Here is a 12,083-nt window from a genome sequence, read left to right on the forward strand (position 1 = left end):
GAAAAGGTTCCAGTTCATAGTTCTCAATGCCTACTTAAACGCTTGAGCCATCTTGTTGAAAGTTGTCTAGCTCAATATTTCTTAATGGCGAGTTGGCTGCCTTCAACCTATACTTTGAAGTTGTCTATAAAGCTTTCAACCTCAGCTTTATAACTTTTCCCATCTTTGATTGATCTTTTCAAGATGGAAATATTCAAGGATTGTTGTATATTTTTTTATCAATTTATAAACTCCTGAAGTTTCTGTATTTATCTCCCAAATCGGTGCATATTTGTTGCTGTTATTATTGGAAACGAGAAAACGCAATATTACCCATTAAATTTCTTTCTACAGGGCATATGCCCAAATTAGCCCTCCCAAATAATCTGTTGCTAAAGGACATGTACCGAAATGATCGAAGATCACAACTAAGAACTGCTATAGAGTACCAATTGTTCTACATATCAGACCAGTGGTTTTCTCCAACTAAATAACTCTCTTCAATGCAAGGGGCTGTGTGTCCGTATATACTTTTGATGCATGCATAGAGAGGCTTGGACCATTAATTTGTGAGAATAATAGCAACATGTACCATGTACAAATCACAGATCAGTTACAAGTATGGAGTCCTGCAAATTCTATGTACTGACATCATGACATTATGCCTACAGCTTCCTATAGTAAATCCAGGAAATGCTATGTACGAACCAAATATCTCTGAAAGATATAAGAGTTGACTGAAACAAACGTACTGACATATATCCAGCTACCCTTCAATCTTCTTGTTCTCATGTTTGAATATATAATCCATTGATTCAGAGAAACAGAGTTAAACATGAGTTCTTATCGAGCTACTATAAACACTAGTCAAACTCAAGTTTTGGCCCAAGATGATCCATCTGACAACTCAGCATGCTAGTTCTGATTATCCACATTACGTGACTAATTTGCCTTTGGAACTCACCATATGTATTTCCACTCTAATTGCCTACTTAGCTTCAGCAAGAACACCAAGAGAGAATTAAAGACTGAACACAAAACTAGAGCAACCCAGGAGTAGAACGCTGAGGAAAGTGAGGTACCACAAGGGGAGCCCCTGTGTCCTTGCTCTTCTTCTCCACAGCCTTACCCCCCTTCTTCTCACCAGCCTTTGGGGATGATGCTTCTTTTGCCACATCGTTCTCCTTCTGCTTCATCGTGTCTCCATCTTCTTTCTGCGTAGATGACTTTGACGCCTTCCTCGCAATAAAACCAAAGCAATCCAAGCCCAGGACCATCTTGATCCTTGAACTTATATGTTGATATATGGATCCCTCCTTTCACTTCGTGAGCACACTTCGTTTTTTGCTTTGTATCTCCTAGTTGTGGTTGTTCTTGTGATGTGGTGAGTTCTTGTCACAGCTGCCTGTGAATTGTTTATATATATAGGGGAGGGGCAAAGTCCTTCTGACGCAAGCTTCGTGGAGATTTCGAGGATAAGTCCAACATGTTGACAAGATTAGCTGTAGTGGGAGTAGTTACCTTGGCGAGCAAGGACCCTCAGTAGGTCTCTGCAGTCTTTCCTCTTTGGATTTTTCTGCACAAGAAAACAACAGAAAATAGATAGAGTTAGAAAATGCTTTTCATTTCATTTTCTTAGATTAACTTTGACATTTTCCCTATTTCGCAGTTTAGAAATTAAGGCCTATCCCAACTTGGGACATATTTATATAGCAGAGACTTTATTACATATAGCTAGGATTTTTGTTCAAATTCATACTGATAACTGTACTCTTTTCAAAAAAAAAAATCTGAAACATTGCTATAGAGCAATATACTCTTCCAAACAACACTATAATTTATGGAAAAATATGATTCACATCGTCTTGGTCATCCTTATTTAAGAGTAGATTTCATATATCAAAGTAAAAACAATTGATAATTTGTCCACAGAGCAATACAGGAAAATCTTAGTATAAAACAAATGTGTCTTTCTCCACTAAAGGACTTTTTGGCTCTATTTGTTTCAGCTTATGGCCAATTTTAAAGGCTCGATTTTGAGAAATTCAAAAGTCAGATGACTCTCAGAATCCAGAATCGAGAATCCATAAGCTGAAACAAACAGAGCCTTTACCCTGTAAGAGCCTGCCCTAGCTGGAACGCAGAGAGCAGCCAGGTCTTCTGTAGAATCAGATGAGTCAAACTCAAGTGATGCATGCACCAGAACTACAGAAGCATAAAACCCTGGTGTATGGTTGAAATGTTCATTTGGATGGTTTGAGGGAATCAACAGACTCAACATGAACAGTTTTATCTTTAAAGGAAACAAATTACTTGATGTATATGTACCAAACGTTGCATTGGGGCCACATTTAAAGCATGAGGTCAAATGCTTGTTAATATATGTGAATGGCATACACCTTGGGCGATGAAACTTCTCTGATTCCAACTACTATGTAATAAGTTAGTAAAAAAGTGTGTCAGCCACGTTCATTTACTGACATTGTTCTGATCTGGGAGTACCTCCCGGAAGCAGCTCAGATGCTATGTTGCTGATCATATCTTTTGAAATATCTTTACAACTAAAGTCCCTCTTTATTGTACATAAATTTATCTTTGATTGTTCAAAAGAGGTGTTATTATTCAAGGTTTCACTCCAAATAGAAACAAGTACAACTCACATATGATTCTATCACGTACAATTCCACAACCTAGAGCTGATTGGAGGTGGTTTGTAGTTCCCAAGGGAGTCCCTTTCAGAGTCCTCTTGGTTTAATAAGTTCATTGGATGAGTCTTGATCGCAATAACCTTGGCACAGCAACACCCTATCCCTGAATTTAGATTGAGAAACACTAACGGCTTCTATCAGAAAAGGAAACATGCTGAACTGGCAATGCAATTCGTGGGTATCTTCAGAACTTACATTATACCTAGTGTCAATGTGGCCTGTACATTCAACACTGTGGTTAACTCCAACATCAGTCATCTCAGTGAGTACCTGAAGGACAAAACATTGAATACCGGAGTCAAGAAAGGCAAGAAACATTGACTTCGTGCAGGGAGAAGAAATGGACCTCCTGTACTAACTTCTTGTAGTCCTTTGGATTCACAAAATCAGCGCAGAATGTTTTAAAACTGAATGAAATCCTAAAGGGCGCTGTTGGTTTTGGTAAACAAGATGGGATCTGTACCCGCTTCCAAGTCAACACCAGTATCCCTTTCTTGCAAAAAAGAAAAGAGAAAAAGTAAAGGTATACTTAATGCATGACCGTGTAAAACTTAACAAGTACCGTACCATATATAATCATGTGGCATAGTTATTCAACAACAGCAGGACTGCAAAGCTTTAACCAACTTTTCAAATCAAAGAGCTGCATTATTGTACAATAAAAAAAATGTAGCTCGAGATTATCTTAGAAGCTCGCTTAAATAACAACATTGGTATAAACATAATCTTCAACTTCCTGAGAGAAGCACCCAAAATTATTACTCCAGGGGGCAAATGGAAATCAGTAACAGACTAACGGATGTACAGAAGCAAAACATCAGAACAAGAATCTGCAGGTCTTAAACCTTGTTTACCAAATAAAAGACACATGAATAAAAAAATAGATTTCGAAGAGAAATATCAGGCTAGATATCTATTTTTCTAAAGTAGCAATCCACAAGGACTGACTACCTGGCGTAAGCATCTTACCAATTTATGAAATGCAAACTGAAAGTATGGCAACTGTTTAATACAACATGGAACAGAATGACTAAATTTAAAATTAACTGCAGTATGGCAAAAGCGAAAACGAAATTTATGGCAGGGAACCTTTCGCAAGGAAAATCAAATACATCACTTTCTAAGATAGTGCAAGGGCTATCACCTGTTTGCTACAGTATTAATTATTTCACAGAATTTAAACATGAAAATTAATAGCTTGATATTCTAGAGTACGTAAGATTGATTGCATATTGTTTTATTGTAATAATTATATATTGTTTGTTTCAATACTACATAAATATGACACAATATAAAACATAGCGATACTTTCTGCTTTCCTGAATTTAGATCAATCATATTTTTAATTTTTATGCACCTAAGCAAGGCAGTTTCGGCAATTCAAATAGTGCTATTATAGGTTGGCACAAATACACTAAACTAAAGATATATCACTTACATGAGAACGGTCACACTAATAAGCTCTGAGACTGTTGCAGATGCCAAAGTGACCCCAGATTAGTAAATCAAATATCTGGAGAAGTATCATTGCCATTGTTGAATTAGAATTGGATCCTCGAAAATTGTGTCTTCAGTGCACTCTTTTTGCACATGTGAAATAGTAAGCTCCATCATTAGTTGCATCTCCATCGATCGATGGAGTACCATATCATTGGAGACAAATGTCCGAACCGTTCCACCTATCTCTATCCAACTACAGCCAGGCACCTTGTTGGCACACCTGTTCCTCATCGCACTTCTTACTTTTGCAAGCTCATTCCAAGCTCCTGCAGCAGCAAATGCGTTGGACATAAGCAGATAATTTACTGCCTCTCTTGGCTCCAGGCGTAGAAGCTTATCAGCAGCCCACTTTGCCAACTCGATATTGCCCCGCATCTTGCAAGCACCAAGGAAAGCTCCAATAATATCAGTGTTGCTTTCGCTGGAAAGTTTGACTACAACATTGTAAGCATCTTCAATCCTACCAGCTCTCCCTAAGAGATCAACCAGACAAGCCAGATGTTGTGGACTCGGATCGATAAGGTAGCTCCTCGTCATCATAAGGAAATAGCGTAAGCCATCTTCAATGAGCCCAGCTTGACTGCAGGCAGAAAGAACTCCAAGGAAGGCAATGCCATCAGGCTGTATGCCTTGTTGGAGCATTCTCTGAAACAAATGCATGGCATCCTTGGCATACCCGAGGTACGCGTGTGAAGAAACCATGGAAGACCATGTGACCATATCCGGGTTATCTGTCATCGCAAATATCCGTTTCACCTCTTGAACAAAACCGTTCTTACCATACGCCATGATAAGAGCATTCGCAACCTGCAGAAATCCTTGCAACCCCCTTTTTTGGGCATAGGCATGAACTTGTGTAGCCTCGTTCGCTGCTGCCATATTGGCACAGGAGCTGAGCACACTGGCAAGCGTGCGCTCATCTGGGCAGCAGCACCCATCCCTGACCATCATCCGGAAGAGCTCCAGGGCGTCCTTATTGCCTTCACCATGCCAGCCGTAGCAGACAATGATGGCGTTCCAGGAGACGACGTTCCTGACAACCATGGCGTTGAACACCCGGCGAGCCTCGGCAACCCGGCCATACTTGGCGTACATGTCGAGCAGCGCGGTGGCCACCACCACGTCCGCGAGGTGGCCCAGCCTGAGCACGAGGCCGTGCGCCAGCGCCCCCCGCCTGAGCAGGAACTCAGCGTCATCAGCATTGCCCACCTGCCGCGGAGGGCGCAGCAGGGCGCTGAAGGTGAACCCGTCCCCGGCGAGGTCCGGGCAGCTCCTGCGCATGGAGGCGAAGAGGGACCAGGCGTGGAGCGCGAGCCCGTGCGCGGCGTAGCAGGCGACCATGGCGTTGCAGAGGACGAGGTCCTTGTGCGGCGTCTCGTCGAACACCCTGCGCGCGTGGGGGAGGTGGCCGGAGTCGGCGTACGCGACGGAGAGGGCCGTGGCGATGTGGGGCTGCGAGGCGCGTCCGGACTTGAGGAGGAGAGGGTGGAGGGCCAGCGGGGAGGCGCACGGGTGGCGGTGGCGGCGGACGGCGCTGGAGGTGGCGCGGAACAGCAGGGCGAGGACGCTCCGCCCGCGCGGCATTGCATTTCATTTCGAGTTCATTTCAAGGCTGGCGGCCTCATCCTTGGGGACTAGTGACTAGGCCATGAAACGCCGTGCACATTGCCGGACGGCGAGTCGGCGGGCACGAGATGCGGTGACGCGGCCACGCAATTTGAGGGACACAATGTACCAGTAGTCTAGCAGTACGAAACCACGAGTCCACGACACACTGTTCATTATGGGACATGGTAATAGAAGCCTTTATAAAATCATTTTGAAAGCTACTCCTATCCAATTCCATCACGAAGAGTGAAAAAATGTTATCGCAAAGTCTTTCTCGATTTTAAAAACTATACGTAGTATAGTATATGTGCTTGTAAAACTGGTCTACTCCCTCCATCTTCATTCTTAAAATGAATGGTATGACGGCTTTATTTTTCACTCTGACATTATTTTATACTAGAATATTTTGCTAAAATATATTAAATTGGTGATAATATTAAAAAATATTTCTTATCACAGATCTAAACTTGCAAATTTCAATGTATCTTTTTACACTAAATAAACTTAAAAGCAATTCATAGTCAAAATCCTTTGAAAATACAATGACGGATCTTATTCAAAACGTCAAACACACGTAGTACTGCACATACACAGATACAAAAACCGGATACAAAATCAGTGCTCTTGCTGATGCGCACAACGCAAGTTAACAGCAAAGCAAATTAAACGTCGAACGAAGAAGCAAATAAAATAACAGGGCCAAATTATGTATATAATGCTCGATCGGATCGGATCATCATCGTCCTTGGCGTCAGTTGTTGGTACCGGGAGAGTGTTGCCTTGCGCCCGGCGTTGACCGCCCTCTTGCTGGAAGCTGCTCCTGGGAAATGCAGGTCAAACCCTCCGCCGTTGCCGAAGAGGCGGGCGGCAAGGAAGAGAGCCGCGTCAGCGCAGCTCAGCTGGACGACGATGCAGACGAGGACTAGCAGCAGGATGGAGGTGGCGGCCATGGCGCGCGCGCGGCTGAATATGTGTATGTGTGCTGATCAGCTAGCTGATGACGATGCAGCTGCTTGTTGCAGTTCGTAGCGGTGTGGAGGGCTAGTAGTTGCTCTACGTACACACACACACACACATATATATACAAACCTCTGCAGACCTGATCTGGAGTGACAAGCAAGCCGTTGCTAAAGATAAGATGGCCATCTGCAATGCATGGCGTGGATGCATCTCGTTGATTGGCGTGCAGGATGTATACGTGTAACCACTCGCTTAAGCTATTCATCATCATTGTTGATTATTGTCCTAATATACATATACACAGCTGGAATATATTGTTTTGGAGAGGATCGACACAGCAAAGCTGGCAGCTGGCTGTGGCAGTATGTTTTAAGTATGTGCCAGGACAAAAAGCACAGCAATAGAGTTGTTTTAGAGAGACCAGTAGTTGCGATGTCACACCTTGCCGCAAACAGGGACCAGTAGTCATGCATGTGAATCTCTATTGTCAACAGAAAAGCAGTTGCTACTTAATGAAGAGTATGAACAGACAAATATTTCACCAAGCCGACCTAGCTCAGTGGTAGAGCGCGTGGCTTTTAACCACGTGGTCGTGGGTTCGATCCCCACGGTCGGCGCACATTGTCTTTTTTTTGGTTGAACAAAATTTTGAACTGCTGCATACTTATTTGTAATAGGAAGTGCAAACTCAAAATTGAATAACAGGTGTGCTTTTTTAAGGACTTTCAGAGGGCACGACCGCTGATTAAGTTCACATTCCCGAACATCAGTTCATGGCTTCATGTAAACTTGCTTGACAAGAAGCCAAATAGAAAAACCTCATCCTTCCAAAGGTAGAAAAAAAATATTGTAACCGGAGACGCATTTTCTGAAGGGTTTAAACTAATAAACGAAAACAAAACTACTAAAAATAAGCATCTAAAGTTACCAACCTACAGAAAACATTATTTGCAAAAAAGGGATTTCTACTCTAGAACATCTACAAAACGGACCTCCTATCCTACTCTAGGAGAAACTTTTGTATTTTTGTTTTAAAGTCGGGATCAGATGGTAAATTCATTGGGGTGCCCCTGTTGTCGTAACAGGCTTAGTTGGGGCAGGCACCCCTCTCGCATAATAAATTGCGAGCTTATACCACTCCTCATTTCCCTTTGACTGCCTGAAGGATCATGGCTCTCCATGGCCGCACCCCGACCTCTTTTAAAGCCGCCGCTGGGGCGCAGCGTGCTGTGCCTTGCCGGTGTGGGACTAAAAGATCGCCACTGCGCGTCTGCGCCTGGCGCCTTGAGCCTGGTGAGAACGGGAGTGCACGCTGCTGGGTCAGGGGCTGGCCAGGCCCGTTATGATGGGGCCACATTCAGCCCAGCTGGACTCGGCCTGCTAAGTGCCCTTCCCGGCCACAATGTCATCTACCACTGAACGAAAGATAATTGGCCGTAAATGCGATTATTTCCCCAGTTGGAGAACTTTGTTCTTTAATCAAAATGAAGAAAACATTCCGAACGATTTGAAATATGACCCACAGCAGGATCACGAAAAGAAATTACACGTTTTCCTACTGACGTTTACATCACTTCTTTCTCACGATGGGTCTTGCATTCCTTTCTGAAGATCAGGGGACACGAGCAACCATTCTTTGAAAAGAAAAATTTTATTAATTTTAAGTGGCGTTACGTCATGATAATAAAGGGGATATGAAAAAAGAGCATATTAAGTAATAGATTAGTACTACAGTTGACATAGTACCACTGCCACTGCATGTACCAGCGGCGACATAGTAAGCAGTTATCATAGTTTGTTTTACCAGGATGTATATTTTCAAGCACTAAGCAAAATCATGTATTTCATGTGGTTATGCCTTGGTCCGATCGTTTTCAAGTCTTTCAGTTAGTTATGTTGGGACGTTTCTTTTTTTTTCATCTTGTTTATAACAAAACCATATGGTGCTAGTCATAAAAAAGTGAAACCATTCCAAACTTTTATTACATTTACATTTTACGTGTTGAATTCGAAGATTTTGAAATGATACATGTACATTTATATCAAAATAGTTTTGCTACGGTACAAATATATTACAACAAAAACTATAAAATTTTTATTTTTGGGCGTAGTGCTAAGGTCCAAAATGTCACTATTTTTAACTAAAAGGAGTACAATAGTGTAGCTCCTATATTAAACTGTTTTCATATCGCAAGGTTTTCAAGGTCTGTCCACCAACCCGTTAGAACGAGGGGGAATATTATCTTGTACATCCTTGAGCACCTTGGGCTAGGCAACCCAACAAAAGTGTTTTCTATATACATAGGTGATGATAGGAGAGATGAAGACGCGTTCGAGGTATGTTGCCTGCACCATTAAATGATCTTTTAACATGATTTCTTAAGTTGATGCTTATTTTAGGATATTCATGAAAAAACAAGTGAAAATGGAATTTTTATTTCATAAGCGATCAGGGAGACTCTGCCTTCTACACAGCGATACTGGCCACGATGTACATTTTCAAATATTACTGTGGGTTTCTACGCAAAACACTACCCTGACTTCTTATATTTAGAAGGGGGGTGGAGGGGGCTTAAGTCCCCTTCCCGTATAAGCATCAAGGAAAAAAAGTGGCCAGCTTTATATTTTGATCTAATCCTTTTCAAGCCTTCCAGTTAGTCATGTTGGGCCGTTTTAGTTTTCACCTTGTTTGTAACCGAGCCCCTTCTCAATTCTTTTTTTTAAGAGTGATCTTCAAATAACTAGAGATGTGCCAAAGACCTAACACCATGGTAAAATTTATGATAACACCATAGTAGTATAGTTATTATGAAACTATTGCTTTTCGATGACTTTATCATTGCGCAGCATTAAAATGGTCCCATCAAATCTACGATGGACTTGATGTCTACAGCAACAGTCTTTGCATCGTGAGAACCTTTCATCGCAAGCCCAACATAGTAGAGGCTATTTTCATCTTTCCAAATGATTAGGGAACTTCCTCTTGGGCATACAATTGTTGTTCAGCATGCTCTGACCATTTTGCATTTTGTTAACCGTGTAACTTTTTATCAGAACATGGCACCATTATTTTCAAAAGAGAACTAAAGGCATTTCTGAATAGAATTTAGTACACGAGTTTCTGGTTATTAAGATGGTAAACAAAAAGACCGTACCTTCCCCAGAGGTGGTGGAGGTTTGTATATTTTTTAGTAGCTACCGCTTGTAAGCACTAAGAAAAATGACATAATCATCCTTCATTTTTTATGCTTGGCAGAGGTATATTGTAGATTAGATGCTTTTAGTGACTGCTACTCTCAAAGTGTTCAGGAAAGGGCTGAAATAATTTCTTTAATGACTATTGCTGATATACATACATACTCTAAGTAACCATTTTGCGGTGCTTTTGTAGCCTGTAGCAAATACAATAGAACCATAGGAGCACTCTTTTTCATCCTTCTACATAGTGATACTGAGCAGTGTGTACATTTTCAAGCACTACTGTGGGTTTCTACGTAGAACCATGGCTTCTTGTATTTAGGGAAGGAGGGGGCTTAAGTCCCCTCCCCATATTCAATTAAGGAAAAAAAAGGTGAGCAGCTTTACGTTTTGATCTAATCATTTTTAAACCTTCCGGTTAGTCATATTGGGCCGTTTTATTTTTCACCCTGTTTATAAACCAAGGAAGAAAATAATGTGGGCGATCATATGTAATAAATCTGTACCAAGACAAAACAATGTTTTATTTACCCATAGAGTTTAAAATCATACATGCAGGGGATGTAGCTCAAATGGTAGAGCGCTCGCTTTGCATGCGAGAGGCACGGGGTTCGATCCCCCGCATCTCCAATTTACTTATTTTTAATTTTTTTCACTCTGTTCCACCCCACGGCACATCCCACAGCTTGAGCTGGTGCAGAAATTTGAGTGATCTACTGTTCATTGCGATTGCGAACAATTCACATCACTTCACTTCTTTCATCTTCAACGCATGCATTGCAATAATCTTCATCACATAAATCATTCACACAACTCAAAAGTCACAAGATTCACGCAAGTTAATCAGCCGAACGCAGGCATTAATTTTACTGTCAAAAACCACTCCAGAAAGAAACCACGTGATCCCAAGGTGAAACCAAATTTCACCGCACGGGCAAGTCCGCGCCGATCTGCAGCAGAAGGTTCCCGCCGCCGCCCCTGTGCGCCAGCACGAGCGCCGCCACGACAGCAATGGCTACGGCGACGAGCAGCAGTGCCGCGATGCCGCTGGCCAGGCAAACCCGCCTCCGCCGCGCCTCGCCCTGCAGCCTCCGGGCCTCCCGCAGCTCCGCCTCGGCCGCGCCCACGTCGCCCGCGGCCGCCGCGACGTGCCGCTCGATGTCGTCCAGCGGCGCGCCCTGGGCCTCCACCAGCGCCGCCATGTCCAGGAACACCTGCTGCAGCTCCAGGAGGCCGCGCTCCACCTCCGCCACCTCCCTCGCCGCCTCCTGCTGCTCCTCCGCCACCGCCGCCGGGGCGGACAGCAGCGCTGCCCGCATCGCCGCGTCGGAATCGGCGGCGTTGGCAAGGAGGCGGTCCAGCTGCTCCTCGGTTGGCGCGTCCCCGGCGACGGCGAGGTACCGCCGGGCCGCGTCCTCACGCCGCTCGGCGGAGACCTGGCGCCGTAGGGCCTGGGCGTCCCCGGTGAGGTCGTGCACGCGGCCGCGGAGCCCCGCCACGGCCTGGACTGCGGGGGCAGGCGTGCGGCGGTCCATGGAAGCCAGGCGCGCCCGGAGGCGCCGCGCGGAGCCGAGGAGCCGGACGAGCGCGGCCTGCGTGGCGGCGCGCCCACCGCTGGAGCCAACGGTGACGGCGTTCCTGGACGCCTCGTGCGCGGTCCGCAGCCGGGAGAGCTCGTCCCGCAGCGCGGCCATCTCGGCCTTGGCCGCGTCCGCCTCGGCCAGGAACGCGCGGAGCTCCGGGTCGTCGCCGCCGGCGGATGAGGCAGGCGCGCCGCCGTGCTGCGCCTTGGCCGCCGCGGCGACGAAGGAGTCGGTCATGAGGTCGTTCATCTTGCCTTGCCGGACTGGGAGGAGACGGCTGCGAGGTCGATCCGTGGTGTCTGTCGGTCAAGTGTTGCTGACGAAGCAAGAAATTGATGATCTTTATCTAGTTAAGGTGATGGGGACTGCTAGATCTAGAAATTTCATTTTAGTGGCCTAGTGGGCACGTCAGTTTTTATTCGTTTATTAAATTAAAATCGAGCGTACTGGGAGCACATCTTTGACATTTTGTTGAAACAAAGTGGTTGGAAAAGCAGAAGTAGCTGATCATACTTAAAATTGCACTATTTCAAACTGCTGGGCAATC

At 44.4% G+C, this 12,083-nt stretch overlaps 2 protein-coding genes and 3 non-coding genes across 15 annotated transcripts; 2 read left to right on the forward strand and 3 right to left on the reverse strand.

Moving 5' to 3' along the window:
- Positions 1–770: 770 nt before the first annotated feature.
- Positions 771–5,930, reverse strand: LOC112884272 (pentatricopeptide repeat-containing protein At2g46050, mitochondrial-like). 11 transcript variants are annotated; one of them, XM_025949641.1, is made up of 5 exons: positions 4,126–5,930; positions 3,047–3,176; positions 2,883–2,957; positions 2,640–2,790; positions 771–1,555 (listed from the first exon to the last, which is right to left on the reverse strand). In XM_025949641.1, the coding sequence occupies exon 1, from the start codon at positions 5,769–5,771 to the stop codon at positions 4,212–4,214; it is 1,560 nt and encodes a 519-aa protein (XP_025805426.1). In that variant the 5' UTR covers positions 5,772–5,930; the 3' UTR covers positions 771–1,555; positions 2,640–2,790; positions 2,883–2,957; positions 3,047–3,176; positions 4,126–4,211. The 11 variants fall into 11 exon arrangements, with proteins under 11 accessions (XP_025805426.1, XP_025805428.1, XP_025805431.1 ...); XM_025949643.1 differs by having other exon boundaries at positions 3,047–3,180; XM_025949646.1 differs by lacking the exon at positions 3,047–3,176.
- A 1,370-nt stretch (positions 5,931–7,300) lies between these two features.
- Positions 7,301–7,372, forward strand: TRNAK-UUU. Its single transcript has one exon. It is a non-coding gene; the product is annotated as a tRNA-Lys (tRNA).
- A 422-nt stretch (positions 7,373–7,794) lies between these two features.
- LOC112888253 lies at positions 7,795–7,905 on the reverse strand. Its single transcript, XR_003227790.1, has one exon. It is a non-coding gene; the product is annotated as a small nucleolar RNA Z279/snoR105/snoR108 (small nucleolar RNA).
- A 2,605-nt stretch (positions 7,906–10,510) lies between these two features.
- TRNAA-UGC lies at positions 10,511–10,583 on the forward strand. Its single transcript has one exon. It is a non-coding gene; the product is annotated as a tRNA-Ala (tRNA).
- Positions 10,584–10,792: 209 nt separating this feature from the next.
- Positions 10,793–11,934, reverse strand: LOC112886881 (syntaxin-related protein KNOLLE-like). Its single transcript, XM_025952902.1, has one exon. It carries the CDS (start codon positions 11,783–11,785, stop codon positions 10,877–10,879), a length of 909 nt encoding a protein of 302 aa, XP_025808687.1. The 5' UTR covers positions 11,786–11,934; the 3' UTR covers positions 10,793–10,876.
- Positions 11,935–12,083: the final 149 nt, after the last annotated feature.

The sequence above is a fragment of the Panicum hallii genome, chromosome 3 (genome assembly GCF_002211085.1).
Source record: "Panicum hallii strain FIL2 chromosome 3, PHallii_v3.1, whole genome shotgun sequence".
In the NCBI taxonomy this organism is placed as follows: Eukaryota; Viridiplantae; Streptophyta; class Magnoliopsida; order Poales; family Poaceae; genus Panicum; species Panicum hallii.

Excerpts from the sequence above, each read along its gene's own strand:
- LOC112886881 (XM_025952902.1), bottom strand. The coding sequence starts at position 11,785 with ATGAACGACCTCATGACCGACTCCTTCGTCGCCGCGGCGGCCAAGGCG.
- LOC112884272 (XM_025949649.1), bottom strand. The coding sequence starts at position 5,771 with ATGCCGCGCGGGCGGAGCGTCCTCGCCCTGCTGTTCCGCGCCACCTCC.